Genomic DNA, 19,137 nt, shown 5'->3' on the forward strand with positions numbered 1-19,137 from the left:
CCTCTATCAGATCTTGCAGCTGCCAAAGGAAGTGGAACTAACGCCGCAGAGTCTGTTCTTCCTCTCTGTTGAGTACAGGGTGTTCTATCTTATACCACAAATACACGGTTAACCCTCAGAGACCTTCCACCCAATAGGGGAGCGCTCACATGAGAACACACAGTGGCTGCGCTCTCAGCGTACGTACACATCCTACACTATATAGTAATGACTATATCAGGGCTTTGCTTAACTTAAAATGTCATACTGTACTATAAAGTGAAGTTTTGCGTATAAAAGGGTTCAATAAGCTTAGAAGAACATGGCGGTGTTCATAGACTGAGCAGTAACGCAGTCCAGTTTCATTCAAGTAAACGGTGCAATACCGTGCACAGCCATGGACAAGAGTGGCGCTGTTCCTACAGTCATAATAATTACGTTACGCAATTCCCTGATACAATCTGGTTGCAAAACAGAGTTTCACTTGATAGAAACATCCCTGCGGCTAACCACAGTAGACTAAATCATTTGCGTAATAGAATAACACAATGACTAATAACCCATATGTTACCTTCAGGTAAATGACGGCGTCGGTCCCGAAACCCTCCATGGAGTGCAGCATTAGATCCCCCTGGAAGTACTTGGCATAAAGTCTAGAAATTGGCAAGCCGTACCCGAAACCAGCCTGAAAGAGAGGACATTGTTAAATGGTTGTAGTGTATGCACAGATGTAGCAGAGCGGAATGTGTTATAACAGTCTCTGCATAGAGTGTCATGTAAGAAACCAATCTCTCAGCTTAACATTTAAGCCCCACCCCCATTTATGGTCCATAGGGTAAGCCCCACCCCCATTTATGGTCCATAGAATAAGCCCCATTCCCGATTTACGGTCCATAGAATAAGCCCCATCCCCATTTAAGGTCCATAGAATAAGCCCCACCCCATTTAAGGTCCATAGAATAAGCCCCTCCCCATTTATGGTCCATAGAATAAGCCCCACCCCATTTATGGTCCATAGAATAAGCCCCTCCCCATTTAAGGTCCATAGAATAAGCCCCACCCCATTTATGGTCCATAGAATAAGCCCCACCCCCATTTACAGTCCACAGAATAAGCCCCATCCCCATTTACAGTCCACAGAATAAGCCCCACCCCCATTTACGGTCCATAGAATAAGCCCCACCCACGATCCGTTTCGCTTACCAGTGGTGCATTACGGGAATTGTCCATCATGGGTCGGGGAGCCGTGGAATACATATAACTAAAGAGACGCTCTATTTTTCTTAAAGGTACCCCTCCTCCATTATCCGAAATCTAATAAAAAGAAAATAAAAGATGGAGACCAATAAATGATAGAAGACGCCGTCCGATAAACTTCATAAAACATTTACAGAAGACAAAGTTTTTTATTTAATTTTAGAATCTGTTGCCATTTACCCACATAGATTAGGACACAACTTTACTACTGTCCTGCAAGGTACGTCTGCCTAGCTGTGGGAGTATACCGTCATTCAGAATCCTGGGAAAGTTGGGTGACTCTCCACGTGTGAATTGCAATATCCACGATTAGCAGCTATTACTTTTATTTTGCACTTGCAATCAATGAAGATAAGGGCGCCATAGGCCTGCGGGTATCCGGTAATACTGACACTGCCGCGCGTTCCTTACGGACCGGTGGGCTCTGGTTGCGACACTTATCTCGAGCACATGGTATTAGCTGCGGAGATTGTTCCCGTCTCTGTTCATTAGTTAAATTGCCCTGATAACGCGCAGTGTGTGCAGAGACGCCGAGATGGGAACAGATTGTGTTTGCTCTGCATTGTTCTTCCAGGTAGTTACCTTAATGGTGAGGTCTTCGTGCCCCAGGACAACGTTCACTTTAATGGGTGGGAGGGACGGGCTGGTCTCGTGATTCTCCACGGTGGCCCGCATGGCGTTCTAGGGTGAAAGAGACAAATAAGGCGTCAGGGACAGAATACCCTCCAGCGGCAGCCATTATACAGGTTCATTAGTTGTTCACATATCTCAATCCTACTAATATTATAAGTGTGAAAGTTTGTGTGTTTGGATGTTTGTGAGTTTGGATGTTTGTTCCTCAATCACGCTAAAACGCCTGGACGGATTTGCGTGCAATTTTCCACAAACATAGTTTTCCCTTAGGATTGAGTCACAGGCTACTTTTGGTGCCACTAAACAACATGGCTTCCTAGCAGGAGACTCACAAAAGCAGGACTCCTAGCCCCAGCTATAGACTCACACACACACTGCCTGGCATTTCCTGCCTCTACCTGCCTGCACACTCCTTACTGTCACCTCAGGAGTCGCCCTCACTCTACTCACTCACTATATAACAGATGTTTGTACTACATACACAATACAACAGATCACATTGTCTGTATCACTACATACACAATATTTTTATATTGTAGTTTTCCTTTAACTTTTATCTCAACCATCATCTTGTGAAGTGTAATATTCTCCGTCCGGGGGAGAATGTATCACGACATACACAATACAACACATCACATCACTTTTGCTAGCCCACCAAACTTTTTAAAGCACTTTTACAGTTTCACACGTCTGTGTCCGCCCAATTCTCAAATCACCGCAGACGAAGTCGCGGGTAAAAGCTAGTAAGAGATAAGGGGCTGCAGAGACCCTCCATGTGCCGCTTATCTCCAATACACTTACAAAGGGCGAAATTATATCAAGATGTCTGCAACACTCGTGTTTACTATAGACATTTGCTGCAATGTGACGCCCCCTTCGATGTGTTCCCTCCTGACAACCAGGGGTATTTCTACTACATTTACATGTGGCTTCACTCCTGGAAATTTCCTGGGTCTGGATGACCTGAGCTGATCTGTCTGGGGTCATTACAAGAAGAAAATACGCACTAAATTTAGCCACCGGCAGCGGCCGCCAACTATACGAGAGGGCATCTGTTATTAAAAGGAACGATATAGGATATGGGGTGGCCGGTGAAGCATCCGAAACAGCTGACAGCCACATCCATGGCAGGGCTAACAGCAGATATGGAGAACCCCCTGCGTTATATATCCTATTGCAGGGGGAGGGAACGTACGGCTCTCCAGCTGTTGCAAAACTACAACTCCCAGCATGCATATTTGCTCTGCTGTTCTTGGAACTCCCATGGAAGTGAATGGAGCATGATGGGAATTGTAGTTTCACAGCAGCTGGAGAGCCGAAGGTTCCCGACCCCTGCCCTATTACAATCCCTGGAGGTAATAAGAGGGTACCCTGACTAATGGCTTGTTGGTGGTTACATAAGTCACATGCCCACTGATGCCAATGGACCCCACATCATATGCCCTATTAGAGGTAGAGAGGATTTATGGACACTGTGTAATGCTTTATGTCTCCTGTGATGGCGCTACAGGAAGAGTGAACACTTACTGCCACAGATTATAGTCGATCACTAGGGCCCCCAAGCAGCTTTGTGACCAGTCTGCTTTGGAAATTTTCTTTTTCACAATAGAGACCCCCTTTAAGATTTAGTTGAACCCTAAACAAAAGTGACTTTACACTCCTGACATTACCCCCATTATAGAGAATTATCACAAGCAATACCTTAAAGAGCTCGAACAGCATATGGTAGAGATGGGAAGGGACGTAGACCATATTTATAGGCTGCCCAGGGGCTTTACCTGCAGGAGGAAAAAACGGAAAGGTGTTAGTCAGGCCCAAGAAATCCACCATTACAGTAAAGACAGGGATCATATGGAATTGTCTAATCCTTGCATTTTTCTTAAACTTACCATTCGTCTGCTTTATTATAACTTCGGGGGAAGCTAAGTAATACTGGTCACACAGCATCTTGGAGTTCTCGAAGGCGTCTGAAACAGATTAATATCATTTAGTAAACCTTCAGATTTACATTGAATTTTTAGTACATAACAGTCAATGGAACTTGACCCCTGCGATAAACATCCTCAAGTAACTTCTATAGGGGGGCATATTGGGAACATCCTCTATCACCCGGACAAGTCTTTACGGACCATCACAGTGTCCTTATTCCAGTGCAAAGCTGGGTGGGTGCATTGGTGGGGGTCCCAGAAATCAGACCCTGCTGACAAAGCAAGGACATATCCTAGTATTGTGCAATCCCACAACATAAGGTCAAGGCATATCTCAGAACCAATGGTCGTCCTATCCCATCCCCCATATAGGTAGAGCTCCCCTTTACATAGCCAACGTCTTATCACTTACCATGTACAACTTCTACGACGTCACAGTTGGGGTCGATGCTCCCGATGTGTTTGGGGTGTGCGGGGTTAGTGCCGCCATCGAATAGAAGGGCTAAAATAAAAGGAAATTCCTATAGTAACTATCCAGATAGACAACAAACTCCATATACACAACTATCACAAGTCTTATCTATCAAGTGACACACACTGAGAGATCACAGATGAGATTGAGTCATAATACATAATCTCTGAATAGAAGATTCCTGGAAATGTATATAGAGAACCTATGACAGCGCCGTGATAGAAAGCGCACATCAGCGGATTTCTATCAGCCGGCGAGATACTGACCGCGCTGCCCTTCCCTTAACCCAATGGAATTCCAACCCGACAAAGCTGTTTTCTTGAACTTTGCTCCCGGTTACATTGTAAAGTTCAGCAGATTTAGAAAGTTGTTGCTTGGCAAGGTTTTATAGGCGGGGGTTGTGCTTAGTGTGCAGGATTTGTACGCTTTTATAAGGCCTTAAATCTTATCTGTGGGTGACAACCAATGTGCCTGTACCATTAAATGGGATTTCCAGGGTTATTAATGGATGACCTATCCTTAGGATGGATCATCAATTGAAGATTGGCGGGGGTACCAGGGGTCAACTACTTTAAGAGGCTTCGAGTGACCACTGCGGCCTTTTCACTACTTCCCAAGCATAGTGCCCTACATTGTATAGTGGCTTTTTCACTTGAATGGGACTGAGCTATGATCAGAGTGGGATATGACATGGCCTGCATTGATGATGCTTCAAAGAGCTCATCTGTAGGGGTCCCAGTTGTCAGACCGCCACTGACCTTCAATTGAGGACCTATCCCAATGGCTGGACAACCCCTTTAAGGTGCCGCTAATGGCGCACTCCTTGTATGGTTACACTACTATCCCCATCTTCCATACAGAATGACATTCACGTTTGAATGTCAGCTCTCCATAAATAGTATCAGGCGCATTGATCAGATACACGGAGGCCGCTCAGCTATGAAATCTGGTCAATATTTCCTGACAAAACAATGACTGATAGTTTCCATGTGAGAAGTAGGTCAGCCATGATGAACAAGCAGATCCTTACTGTGCTGGTTGATCAGCATCCTGATAGAAATGCGGCTCATGTAGAAACGGTCCAGGAAGTACTGGACGTTCTGATTGGTCACGGGATCCACGCCAAAGGCCTCCTTGTACTCAATCACCCCCTGGGCCATGGTGGGCACCACATTGTTGTGGCGATTCCGGATGTTCACCAGCGTCTCTGTAAAACTGAAGAACAAGATTATTATTTAGTATAATATTCTGAAATAATGTAACATATTATATATGGGGTAATGTCCCTAGGATGTGTATTAAGATGTTCTGCAGCAGCTGAGGTGTGCATTAAGATGTTCTGCAGGAGCTGAGGTATCTGTGTATACCTGTCAGATTATAGCAGTATTCTGGCTCCCTGGGTCATGCTATAACACTAGCGGACACTACAGCAGCTCTCTCCAGGAACATGTCTGACAACCTCCTCCTCTGTTGTATAAACAAGCAGCGAGCGCTCCCTGAAGTGTCATTGATCGGTGACAATCCTCCTGGACAGCGCCTGCAGCTATAACCATGTATATACCGTATACAACATCCACTTACTCAGATAATACCCGCTGGTCTTCTGGATTCTTCTCCACAAATTCTATAAGTTCCATCAAACTCTGAACATACCTGATAGGAAGAAGAACAAAGAGATAAGTGAGCAGGAAAAAAGTCAGTCATCATCTATTGTTAGTATCTATCCAATATCTAAGTAATATCTATCAATCTATCTATCTATCCAACCATTGATTCAAAATCTAACCATCCAATATCTACCAATCTAATATCTATCTATCTATGTTTCAATATCTAACCATTGATCCAAAATCTAACCACCCAATATCTTACCCATCTATCTATCTATCTATCTATCTATCTATCTATCTATCTATCTATCTCTCATCCATCCAGTATCTAACCATTGATGCAAAATCTAACCACCCAATATCTTATCCATCTAATATTATCTATCCATCTATGGAATACCTATTTATCAAACCACCCAATAATCGGATATTCTAGCCACCCAATATCTTACCCATATAATATCCATCCAATATCTACCCATCAAATAGCTATCTATCTATGGAATACCTATCAATCAACCCACCCAATATCCATCCAATTATCTGATATCTATCCAACAACTCAACCATCTATAGATCTGAAATCTATCCACCCAATATCTTACCCATCTAATATCCATCTAAGATCTATACAATATCTACCCATCTAATAGTATCTATCTATCTATCTATCTATCTATGGAATACCTATCCATCAACCTACCCAATATCCATCTATCTGATATCTATCCAACAACTCAACCATCTATAGATCTAAAATCTATCCACCCAATATCCAACTACTCATATATATCCAATATCTATTCAACTAATATTTATCCACCCACCAACCCAATATCTGTCTGTATAATATGTAACCTCCCAATATCCATCTCTGTCTATCCTTCCATCTGTTTTCTTTCCATTCCCTCTGTACCGGTGCAGGGTGACGCTTATGTACAATACTAGTTTCTATCAGTAATACGACGTTCTATGTGTATTGTGTTCCCTGGTGATTGTTGTGCCCTGGCACGGCGCCCGTGTAGTAATAGTAACATAACACGCCAGCGCCGTCACAAACAGATTCCTGGTATAAGGTGCCATTAACTTTCATGGAATTTCTTTCACAAAGTTCCTGGGCACGACCCAACGAAGTGTTCAAGATAGGAAAAGCGGGAACAAACTGTTCTGCACCAAGTGTGATCGGGTGCCAAGGGAGGCGCCGCCTCTGACAAACAAATAAGTTGTTTTCTGAAAGGTGATGAAGTCCACATATCTGGGAGCGTTAATCATTCCTTACGCCATGGAACAAGTGTGTAATACAATAAATGGAGGGCATGGTAGAATGTGTTACATATAGAGAGAGACGGGATTCCTCCATAGGCCATTATAAATGCACCCACACTATCCAATACAATGGGCGCCTATTATTATAGTGGCATCAGGTGTTAAACTCCAATCACATCCAAAGCTGCATTCACAGTTCTGCTGGTGCTCCATGAAAAAAATTGATATTTTCCAATACTGTGTTAGCCAAGATGCAGATGTTGCAGATATAGTTGTAGTTATATACACACGGAGTCAATAGACAGTGTTAGCTCTGCTACATGCCTCTCATGTATAATTCAGGGGTCGCTCTGACAGGGACTCAGCACCTGTCCAGTGTCAGGTTTTAACCAGATCTTTTGAATTTCAGAAGTGATCTATTCACTGTCTAAAGATTACAGCAATGTGGAGAAACCACAGGACAGCTGCTCAAGGACCAGATGAGAAGAGCGCCCCCACCGTACCCTGGCCCTCAGTGCAGTGATCGCAGGCTACTCATATGTAGCCATCATGGCTGAAAGGGTCAGCGGGGTCAGCCCCTCCTCATGAATACACTGGACTCAAACTCTATGAGACCGCTGTATTCTTCCATTACTTCTAGTAGCCAAATATATAGGAAAAGTTCCCTGGCCGTGACTGTATTCATGTAGAGACATCTACAGAGCGGTATATACCTTCCTCCAATGCACAGAAGATACCTCGCCGTATACTATATATCAGTTACTAGGACTGTACTTACCAGCTCTGGACAAGCTGTACTGATGGAGTCCCCAGCAATGGATCAGGAAGTATATACAGCTCTCGCATGATATTCGCCAGCCGGACGGGAAGCTCCTGACGCAGGAAAGCAAAAGACGTCTTCTCACAGCCATTGGCCGACCCTGAAATAAAAAAAAAATGTAGAGATATTGAAGAACTTTGTATAGGTGTATAATACAGTGTATTACAGTCCTGAACCACCACAAATAGATACTAAATGTCATCGTATGTGTGTATCCATCTATAATATGAAACTATGTATCCATCTATTAATCTGTCATATGTATCTACTTATAGTATGTGTATATCTACCTATCCATCATATGTATCTACCCATAGTATCCATCTATCAAAGCATAGTATGTATCTATCCATTTATAGTGTGTGCATCGCTTTACAGCATGCATGTATCCATCTATAACATGTATTTATCCATTTATAGTAGGTTTGTGCTTTTATTTGAGTCGCCACAAGTTCATGCCACTATATACCTGCTGGAAAGAGTGATATATTAGTGATATAATAAGGTATTGCCAGTTATCGGGCACAAACAGTTTGTGTTATCTGCAGAGATCGGCTCCGCACTGCTGCCCAGTGACATCTATGGCTGACAGCTCACTGGCCCTGCACTTGACCTGTCCCTTATCGGAGGTCGGCCATTGCCCCGTTGAATCGCAGACACTTACGTAAACAGGCTGGACAGTAGAACAGGCCTGGCCGCACTACTGTGTGCCGCTTCTGGCAGACACTACAACTCCAAGCTACAACACTGGGGCATGCTAGGAGTTGTAGTGCCGCCGGCCGTCAGGGGATCCTGGGAGCTGTAGTCCCCTATAGGAGCCTGTTGGGGGTGTAATTCCTCCTACAGGTAGAAAGCCTATAATAAAAGGACAAACAGTCCTTCATGTAGTAACAGAGATTTGGTTGCTGTGAGCCGACCAGCAGCTGCCGCGTACATCTGCTGCGTTCCCTAGAAGGACCCTGGAAATTTGGAGCAACGTCAAGTCATTCCTCAGACATGAGGCGAGTGGCGCCAGAGAGAGATTTCTAAGAATCAGGAAAAACAGGAAGAAGAACGACCCCAAAACCATCCAAAGATTAAGAAAATAGCGCTCCTTCTCTGGTCAATAGTAACACTTATATCTGTGCCTGGGAAAGCTGGATGAGAGTTAACCTAGTCATTATCACAGAGTGTGGTCACTTCGCTGTCTAGCTGGGGTTACTGCTCAGTACCCTAAAAATCTGGGTGATAATCAATATGGTCACTAACCCCACAACTCAGCTTTCCTAAAGGACTCAAGTCTCCATACAATCTATTAGGGAGTTCAGGATCCTCATCTCTTGGGCACGGGGGTAACCCTCACCCTGGAGGACCTGGCCTTGTCCTCTATTACACAGACAAACCATTCATTTCAATGGACACGGTGTAATACCTCATTTCTCCAGTGGTGGCGCTGCTGGGAATCTGAACACTTACGATCAGAGCTGATCGCTGGGGGTCTCAGCTGATCAGTTTATTGTCAAGGGAACCCTATAACTAAGCAGATCTAAATTTGGGAAAGCTGGCTAACCCCATGTTGATATAAGTTTTAGCCCGTCAATAACAAATTTTACGTCTTGGATTGGATTATTTGCAAGATATTTGCAGAATAGAAACGCGGCCAAGATCCGGCCACAGAAAACAGGAGGCGCTTACATAAGAGCGGGCTGTTTACCGTCGCTTACACAAGGGCCGATTCTGTTTTATTTGGCTAATCAATAGGGTTCATTTAACCCCAGGGAGGGGGGCAGGAAGGAGAAGACAATGGCTTAGGAGAAATCCAAGACATCAGGAAGAAGGACTTCATATTAAGCAAAATCAGCGGTCTGTGGCTGTCAGGGCATGCTGAGCCTTGTAGTTTCTCAACAGCTGAAGCGTCCGGTTGCAGATCACAGACCCCATGATTCATTAAAGGGAACATGTCACATTGATTTAGGACACTAGACCAGTCCTTATGTCCCGAGGTCTGACACGTGTGCCGTCAGAAAAGCATAAAGCAAGCACATTTTTTAGTTGAGAGCACTACCAGGGTTAGATATAGGCTTCTAAGAAGTACCGATGGGTGACTTAGTGCCCCAAGCAGTTCCCCTTTAAATTGCGTTAAAGGTTAGGTTGCCATAAATAGTGTAGAACCTAAAGCTCTGCTCATTCTGATCCAAGAATACAATGACAGAGCAGTGAAAACTGACACCAGCAATGGAGGAAATAGCAAAGAGGAATGAAACTGCGCATAACAATATAAGTTTATACAGAACACATTGTAGCGCTCTTTGCAAAGAGTAATAAAACGTTGTGCATCACCTGCAACTTTGACAAGTAGTTATCAAAGCTGCAGGAAGACGTACACGGTTTAATTTTCAGTGCAAAAGTTGCACAAAGCCTGGCACAAGTCAGGGGCTAGGCCAGAAGTTAAGTTGCTGGATTCCAGGCACAACTTGAGGAGCAATTTCGGACATGCAAGGCTCCTAGTGAAGAGAATGGGAAAAGCTGCGCCGCTGCCTTGGTCCGTATTCACTTGGCATAATGTAGCTCCTGTATCCAGAGCTGCCGTTTTATATACGCGGTGAGGATCAACGACAACTCCAGTTCATAGAAGCTGACAACTTTACTATATGGTATAAGTGAGAATATATCCTGCACCTAAGGATACAATATAACAGTATAAGTAACCTCCCTCATCTTCTAAGAAAAAAAACTTAGAAAACTTCTGAGGAAAGTACAGCACAGATCATACCCTGTGTACACAGTGGCGGTACATGCAGATGGCAGAGGTAGAATAACTTGTTTACTGCGAACGAATCCAGGACAAGAGTGAAAAACAACAGGAGACAGAGACCTGATCCCTCCTGCGGACTGACAAAACAACCCGCACCCCTCCCCCACCCCAAGATATATGTACACATTGGGCTGCCCCTATACATAACCAGGGGGCAGCACCGCAGCTGTTGTAAAACTACAGCACCCAGCATGCTCTAGTAACTTCTATGGGAGTTCTGAGACCATGCTGGGAGTTGTAGTATCACAACAGCATTCCTGTAACATTAGATTATGGAGCTGCCCTCTAAGCAATTCCCCAAAACACAGAAGTATTAGTTGACCCTCCATCTCGCCAACACCCCCGATAACCTAGACCACAAAAATCTACAGTCTGTCCCTCCTCTGCCTGGACTGATAACAGAGAGCAATAGACTGCATTCACGAGACAGTGTGACCGCTGCCCCTTTAATGAAGGCTAGCCCCAGCACAGGATATGGGACCACTGGCCCTCGCTTTACCATCACTTTAGCCGAGTCAGCAGAAACCCTTCACCAGGAAACGTTGCGCTGAGAGTTTATTCGGGGTCATGGTCAAGTCATAAAGTAGTAAATGACGTGTCGGGGAAAGGCTCGGTGCCATTTAAAGGGGAGGTCGTGGTGTGCACTGAATTTTATTGGCGGAGAATCCCTTTAACGCTAGTGACCCTATACATCACACGTGGCCAGGAGCGAGGTCTACACCATAAAACAAGGGGCGGCTCGCCCAGTGTCTGCCAAAATCTTCAATACACCTATTCATTTAAAGGGGTTTTCCCCATAAGTGTCCAATAGCTGGGGGGTCCGACAGTGGGGACCCCCAGAAATCCTACAAACAGGGGGAACCAAGCACAGAAGTGTAAGGAGCGCTGGTCATAGATACCCACTACTCAGGACCCCCAGTCATCAGACACTTACCCCTATCCTGGGCCGTGGAGGACTGCTGTGCCTAGGAAAACCCCTTTAAGTCGTTCTATAGATTACCCACTTGGCACACAGGGCATGCTGGCACCAGTAGTCCCACAGACATCATTGCCATATGATTAATGGACGTAACACTTACCAAAGTCAATGAACTGCTTCATGGACAGAGGCGACGGCGAGAACCGGCTGAACCGCTCGATCTGTTTGGGGGCGTTGGCCAGAGCGGCATTTTTCAACAGGAACCTGGCAAACTTCATGATGGCGCCCGGAGATGGGAGTCCTCACCTAGACGGAGAAAACAGACACCAGTCACCTGCCAAGTCATTCATAGGAGTCATTGTGAGCCTGCAAGGGAGTCAGTGTGAGCCGGCGGCCCTCCAGCTGTTACAACGGCTGGCCACCAGGGCATGCTGGGACTTGTAGTTCTGCAATAGATACCAGGGCATGCTGGGATTTATAGTTCTGCAATAGATACCAGGGCATGCTGAGAGTTGTAGTTCTGCAATAGATACCAGGGCATGCTGGGACTTGTAGTTCTGCAATAGATACCAGGGCATGCTGGGATTTATAGTTCTGCAATAGATACCAGGGCATACTAGGACTTGTAGTTCTGCAATAGATACCAGGGCATGCTGGGACTTGTAGTTCTGCAATAGATACCAGGGCATGCTGAGAGTTGTAGTTCTGCAATAGATACCAGGGCATGCTGAGAGTTGTAGTTCTGCAATAGATACCAGGGCATGCTGGGACTTGTAGTTCTGCAATAGATACCAGGGCATGCTGGGATTTATAGTTCTGCAATAGATACCAGGGCATACTAGGACTTGTAGTTCTGCAATAGATACCAGGGCATGCTGAGAGTTGTAGTTCTGCAATAGATACCAGGGCATGCTGGGAGTTGTAGTTCTGCAATAGATACCAGGGCATGCTGGGACTTGTAGTTCTGCAATAGATACCAGGGCATACTAGGACTTGTAGTTCTGCAATAGATACCAGGGCATGCTGGGACTTGTAGTTCTGCAATAGATACCAGGGCATGCTGGGACTTGTAGTTCTGCAATAGATACCAGGGCATGCTGAGAGTTGTAGTTCTGCAATAGATACCAGGGCATGCTGGGAGTTGTAGTTCTGCAATAGATACCAGGGAATGCTGGGACTTGTAGTTTGGCAACAGCCGCAGAGTCAGTGATTGGAAGCTGTCACTGTAAGTGATGCCAGGGCGGTAGATACCGAGCGGGTGCTCCATGTGGTAGACTCTCTGCAGCACCCAGGCTGGGCGGGTAGTCAGTTGAAGTTAATGGGGTGTGATGTCTGCGTCAAAGTTTTCCTGGCATCAAAGTGTAGATAATAATTAATGGATTATTGGGTCACGTACCCCGGGGGGCATCGGCGGGCGATTGAGAAAGTGACAGATAAGCTGTGATCAAATACACAATGAGAAGTGATGCAACAGGGTGGCAAAGTATAAAAGGGCAAGTAGTAGGTGCCAGCCAGGAGTGGGCTGAGGACAGGAGGGGGCAGTGCCAGGGGCTACTGAAAATATAGGATATAGAAAGCATAGCTGGAGTTAGGTATCTGCCCCTCGCCATGTACCCCCTGGGCTAATCTGGGATGCCCACTTCTATGGCATGCACTGAGATCATACCCACATGCCATCTGTCGCCCTTCAGATCCTATGATATACTGTACACAGCGGGAGAGCCGGCACAGACACCCTGCAAGGCGCCCTCTAATATGGTGGCCACTCTGCTGCCTGGCAGTGACTAGAAACCAACCTGCAGACAGTCACATACTGAACTCCCAACCTTATAGAATACGACAGCTGAGGGTTTGCTGCAATTATTACCAGTTGATACATTGTAACAAACGATCAAGGCAGATGAGGTGTCAGATCACATAGAAAGATACATTGTAACGACCCCAAATATTCACTGACAATGATGACTGAATCACAAAGACTATGAGAAAGCTGCAGAGCGGAGGGTATAGTACTGGAAACAACTACAAGTCCCAGCATGCCTTGACAGTCAACTGCTGCAAAACTACAAGTCCCAGCATGCCCTGACAGCCAGCTGCTGCAAAACTACAAGTCCCAGCATGCCCTGACAGCCAGCTGCTGCAAAACTACAAGTCCCAGCATGCCCTGACAGCCAGCTGCTGCAAAACTACAAGTCCCAGCATGCCCTGACAGCCAGCTGCTGCAAAACTACAAGTCCCAGCATGCCCTGACAGCCAGCTGCTGCAAAACTACAAGTCCCAGCATACCCTGACAGCCAGCTGATGCAAAACTACAAGTCCCAGCATGCTCCAATAACCAGCTGCAGCACACATGTACTATGTATGACATGCTGGGAGTTGTAGTGCTACCACAGCTGGGGTGGGATTATGGGGTCACTAATCATTATTGGGCACTCACCTCTCACTGTGTCCAGTTGCAGCAGGTGGTCACTGGAGTGTCAGCTCTGCAGGTCACACTGCTGCTGCACCTCCCTATGATGCAACCTGAGTCCGGTATTGGCGCTTCAAGGGATGTTCCAGCGCTGAATGCAGCAGCCTGAATGATAAAGCGTCCACTCTGACCCCGGCACCCAGCTCTCTAAGGCTCGGATCGTGACCCTTCCTCACTGTCATCCACTTCTCACTGAGGACCCCCGGCAATCACTCGCTCTTATTACTCACACCAAAGGGGCGGAGCAGCCGGCACAAATCCCCGCCCCTTACCCTGACGGACAGCTCCTCCCGCCTATCAGTGACAGACCTTGTTTACGCTCATTCGGACTCTAGAGGCGGGACTCTGGTAAACACCCCGCCCCTCTGCTGCGGATCGTCCAATCAGGGAGAGGGGCGGGGAGAAGAGGCTTCTTAGAACTAAAGAACGGAACAAACAAGTACAAGACGTGGGGGTCGCTGCGGTGGGCGGGGCTAGCAGGGGATGTTGCCAGGCACAGTACCAGCATCGCGGCTCCTGATTGGCTCGTGGGTTAACCCAGTCAGCGCCGGTATCGGGTTGTTTTGCTTTGGCTGCGTCAAGCGGTGACTGCAGTGCAGCCCCCCCCCCCCCCCCCCAGTACAGGCGGTCACGTCCATTCATCGGCCCTTCTGCTCCTCTTACACTTTCAAGGAACCCCCATTGATTCTCTGAATTGGCGCAATTACTGATTCATGAGGGCAAAACATACCAAATGTCTTAAGGAATGAGCCCATAAACATGCCCTGAGGTAAACAGTCCGTGTACAGCGGCATAGAACGGATTCCTGAGGTAAATTATGGCTGCAGACCTGTTAACCCTTCCATAGGAGGAATTAAAGCAGTCCCCTAGTCCTGAGGTAAATGCCTCCTCTCAGAAATATGGACCAAATATACCAAAGAATGAAAATAAATCAGTCCTGAGGTAAATGCTCCGTGTGCACAGTGCTAAAATAGCATAGAAAGGACAGGTAGGTGTGATTCCTGAGGTAAATTATGGCTGCAGACCTGTTAACCCTTCCATAGGAGGAATTAAAACATTTAGTAAATCCGGAGGTAAATGCTACATCCAACGGAGTGAAAATAATCCCTAAAGTGTATCAGCCAGGAGGTAAACAGTGCTAAAATAGCATAGAAAAGACAGGTAGGTGTGATTCCAGAGGTAAATTATGGCGGCAGACCTGTTAACCTTTCAATAGGAAGAATTAAAACAGTCCCCTAGTCCTGAGGTAAATGCTCGCCTCAGAAATATGGACTAAATATCCCAATGAACGAAAATAAACCCATAAACATGGTCCTGAGGTAAACGCTCCGTGTACAGTGCTAAAATAGCATAGAAAACACAGGTAGGCGTGATTCCTGAGGTAAATTATAACATATAGACCGATTAACCCTTCCATAGGAGGAATTAAAGCAGTCCCCTAGTCCTGAGGTATATGCTCCCCCCAGAAATATCGACCATATATACCAAAGAAAGAATATAAACCCCTAAACATATCATACCTGAGGTAAACGCTCCGTGTACAGTGCTAAAATAGCATAAAAAAGCCAGGTAGGTGTGATTCCTGAGGTAAATTATGACATATAGACCGATTAACCCTTCAGTCTGTGGAATTAAAACATTTGGTAAATCTGGAGGTAAATGCTACATCCCACGGAGTGAGAATAATCCCTAAAGTGTATCAGCCATGAGGTAAACGCTCCACATATAGTGCTAAAATAGCATAGAAAAGACAGGTAGGTGTGATTCCTGAGGTAAATTATGGCGGCAACCCTTCAATAAGAGGAATTAAAACATTCTCCTATTCCTGAGGTAAATGCTCCCCCCAGACTAAATAGCCCAATGAATGAAAATAAACTCATAAACATGGTACTGAGGTAAACACTCCGTGTACAATGCTAAAATAGCATAGAAAAGATAGGTAGGTGTGATTCCTTAGGTAAATTATGACGTATAGACCGATTAGCCCTTCAGTCTGTGGAATTAAAACATTTAGTATATCCAGAGGTGAATGCTACGTCCCACTGAGTGAAAATAATCCTTAAAATATATCAGCCATGAGGTAAATGCTGCACGAAATATAGTAAAAGACATGAAAATGGAGTTTCTGAGGTAAATTAGAATTGCAGACTTATTAACCCTTCAATCTGAGGAACTGACATAGTTAACATTGAGGTAAATGTTGTCCCCATTCCTGTTATATCTCATTAAGTGAAAATAAACCTTAAAACATATCAGTCCTGAGGTAAACTGTGCATGTTGGGCAAGAAAATTAAAAAGACACATAAAAATGTGGTTCCTGATGGAAATTATACCAGGAGACGCGTTAACTCGTCATTCCGAGGAATAAAAATAAAGCGTTCAATTCATTCTGAGGTAAATTCTCTCTCCGGTGCAGTGGACAGTAAATGACATTCCCGTTGTGGGAAAATAAACCCATAAATACGTCCATTCTGAGGTAAACTCTACTGTAGGGAGCCACAATATCATCATAAATGATATGAAAGTGTGATTCCTGAGGTAAATTATACTATATAAACCCTTCATTCTGAGGAATAAGATAAAACATTCAATTCATTTGGGGATCAATCCTCTCTCCAGTGCGGAGGACAAGTATATACCATTCCCATCGGGAAAGTTCCCACCAATATGTCTATCCTGAGGTAAACTCTCCATGTAGCATGTCAAAATATTATAATCAAAGGCTTGAAAATGTGATTCCTGAGGAAAATAAGCCCGTAAATATGTCCATCCTGAGGTAAACGCCATTGTAGGGAGCCACAATATCATCCTAAAGTGTGATTCCTGAGGTAAATTATACTTGCAGACCTATTAACCCTTCCTTCTGAGGGGAAAAACATCAACTTTTAATTATTTTTGGGACAAATTCTAAGTCTGGCGCTGCAGATAATCTATCCAACTCATTTGTGCGAAAATTAACCCATCAATAAGTCCGTTCTGAGGTAAATGTGTGATATTGTGTGAAATAATGTACCGAATGGATAGAAAGATTTGGTAATAAGTTATTAAGGTCAGGTGTGTGTGTTACAAACTCGTCATTCATTTTGGGGAAAAATAATCATATGACGATGATTCCTGAGGTAAATTCATGTGTGGTTATTGGTTTATGTTTCATGTAAGGTCGTGTAGGATCCCTGAATGATGTTCCCCTATAACGAAATATTGGGGCCGGCCTGATACAATGATCGGCCTGAAGAACAACGCTCACCCAGAAGATAACAGAAACTTCTTTAATAACAAATGGGACAGCACAACGCGTTTCGGACATATGGTAGTCCTTCCTCAAGTGCACAGTCACTGGTCTGGATGGCTCCAAGCATGATGTTCCCCTATAGCAGGGACACGTAAGGACTTGTACCCACGGACTGCTGTGTCCGTCCTTTTCTCATGTATATGGCCGACATTCAGAGGCGCTGATACTTTTGCATCCAGATAATTTTCCGGAACGTTCCGGATAGTTCTGCAGTAATAATTACACTGTATATACTGTAAACAGGGGAACGTTTAGTGATAAAGTGTTTCTCCGAGTCACTCAGGAAATCCTGGCTCCATGTTATTAGTCAGTCGACTGCGGCCTGTAGGCATCAGGCCGGTCACAACCCCAAGACGGACTGACAACCTCTGGCTGCTGGTAGTTGTAGCGGCGCAGGGCGTAGGTCACAGCCATTGGTATATACTTGGCCTCTTTTTGTCACTGTGCATTGTGCTCGGTTTCGGATGCATTCACATGGTGCATGTCGTTTTTACTGCCATTGCAGCAGAATTTCGTCAAATTTTGTTTTTTTTTTGCAAAAATGCAGCAGATATCCACATTCTACCAATTCAGACTCCCAAACCGCGACAAGATGGAGCGGACGCTGATTATTTCAGGACGTGTTTTATGTATATAGATTAGGGTTGAGCCCATCTTGAGATTTCAGGATCGTTTCTAAAATCCGATTTTCGATCATTTTCCAGATCTTGATTGATCTTGATCGCTGATCGGGATCCGATCTTTCCCGATCCTGATCGCTCAACCCTATTAATGATATATACATGAATAGGGTTGAGCCGATCTTGAGATAACCTCCGACCTCGATACCGCTGGAAAAGATCGGGATTGGAATCATGAAATTTACTTGATCACCGATCGGAATCCGATCTTTTCTGATCCCGAGTGCTCACCCCTAATATACAGTAGATACATATAGTCTGTGTATAATAAATGATAGATTCTTTTTTTTTTTTTTCTTCTTTCAGAAAAAACAGATGTCTTGTTTTCACGGGAAATAGAGCGATTCTGCAAACATGAGGTGACCTCCGACAGGAACCCGGGACAGGTCAGCGACCCGGGCACTGAACTTTACAGTGTAGCCTTACCTCTGCTCAGACAGAACTATACTGCTATATACTGTTATTAACAACATTTCCTGGAATGCTCAAATACTGTAGATCAAATAGAGAAGGGGGGCTCTGCAACCCCCATGGTGTCCCTGCAGACCCTCAGCGGGGTCTTTACAACTGTTGTAGGCTATTGTATATGGCTGTGGTTTAAGGACAGAAGGGATGGCAAATGTGTCAGAACAAGTAGTTAAGGGATTCACCCACTAACAACACATCTGTAGGCCCCCTGCAGACGACCGTGGCCATGATCAGTGGGATATCCGTGTGTTACACATCCCCGTGTTCCCCATGTGCTGCGCGTTCCTTTAATTCACGGCCGGCATGTTGCACATGGTCGCCTGCAACCGGCCTTATACACAGGAAAGAGAAGAAGTGACTGGGTACCACAGTGATTATGAGAATGGGGTCCACAAGTTTAACCATTTATAAGATCCCATACACACAACCATAGTCGTGTGCCAGTCCATGGAAAATAGAACGGATGGCACATGGATGACATCTCTCTGCAGTACGTGTTTTCCGTGAATCCTATCAATAGAATAGATGAGACCAAGCTGCAAAATTAAC

General features: G+C 45.1%; 1 protein-coding gene across 2 annotated transcripts in view; it reads right to left on the reverse strand.

Annotated features, from left to right (window-relative positions):
- Positions 1-14,358, reverse strand: part of PDK4 (pyruvate dehydrogenase kinase 4) — a 19,918-nt gene extending 5,560 nt beyond the window's left edge. The window contains exons 1-12 of one of the 2 annotated variants that reach the window (XM_075271777.1): positions 14,116-14,358; positions 12,841-13,026; positions 11,839-11,984; positions 7,924-8,065; positions 5,851-5,922; positions 5,300-5,484; positions 4,210-4,299; positions 3,759-3,836; positions 3,571-3,647; positions 1,819-1,917; positions 1,183-1,293; positions 551-664 (exon numbers count right to left, since the gene is read on the reverse strand). In XM_075271777.1, the coding sequence (XP_075127878.1) occupies positions 551-664; positions 1,183-1,293; positions 1,819-1,917; positions 3,571-3,647; positions 3,759-3,836; positions 4,210-4,299; positions 5,300-5,484; positions 5,851-5,922; positions 7,924-8,065; positions 11,839-11,956 (1,086 nt within the window). In that variant the 5' untranslated portion in view covers positions 11,957-11,984; positions 12,841-13,026; positions 14,116-14,358. The remainder of the gene's footprint in view (positions 1-550; positions 665-1,182; positions 1,294-1,818; positions 1,918-3,570; positions 3,648-3,758; positions 3,837-4,209; positions 4,300-5,299; positions 5,485-5,850; positions 5,923-7,923; positions 8,066-11,838; positions 11,985-12,840; positions 13,027-14,115) is intronic. The other variant, XM_075271776.1, reaches the window with a different exon arrangement.
- Between the last annotated feature and the right edge of the window lie 4,779 nt (positions 14,359-19,137).

This window comes from Leptodactylus fuscus, chromosome 4 (genome assembly GCF_031893055.1).
Source record: "Leptodactylus fuscus isolate aLepFus1 chromosome 4, aLepFus1.hap2, whole genome shotgun sequence".
Taxonomy (NCBI): domain Eukaryota; kingdom Metazoa; phylum Chordata; class Amphibia; order Anura; family Leptodactylidae; genus Leptodactylus; species Leptodactylus fuscus.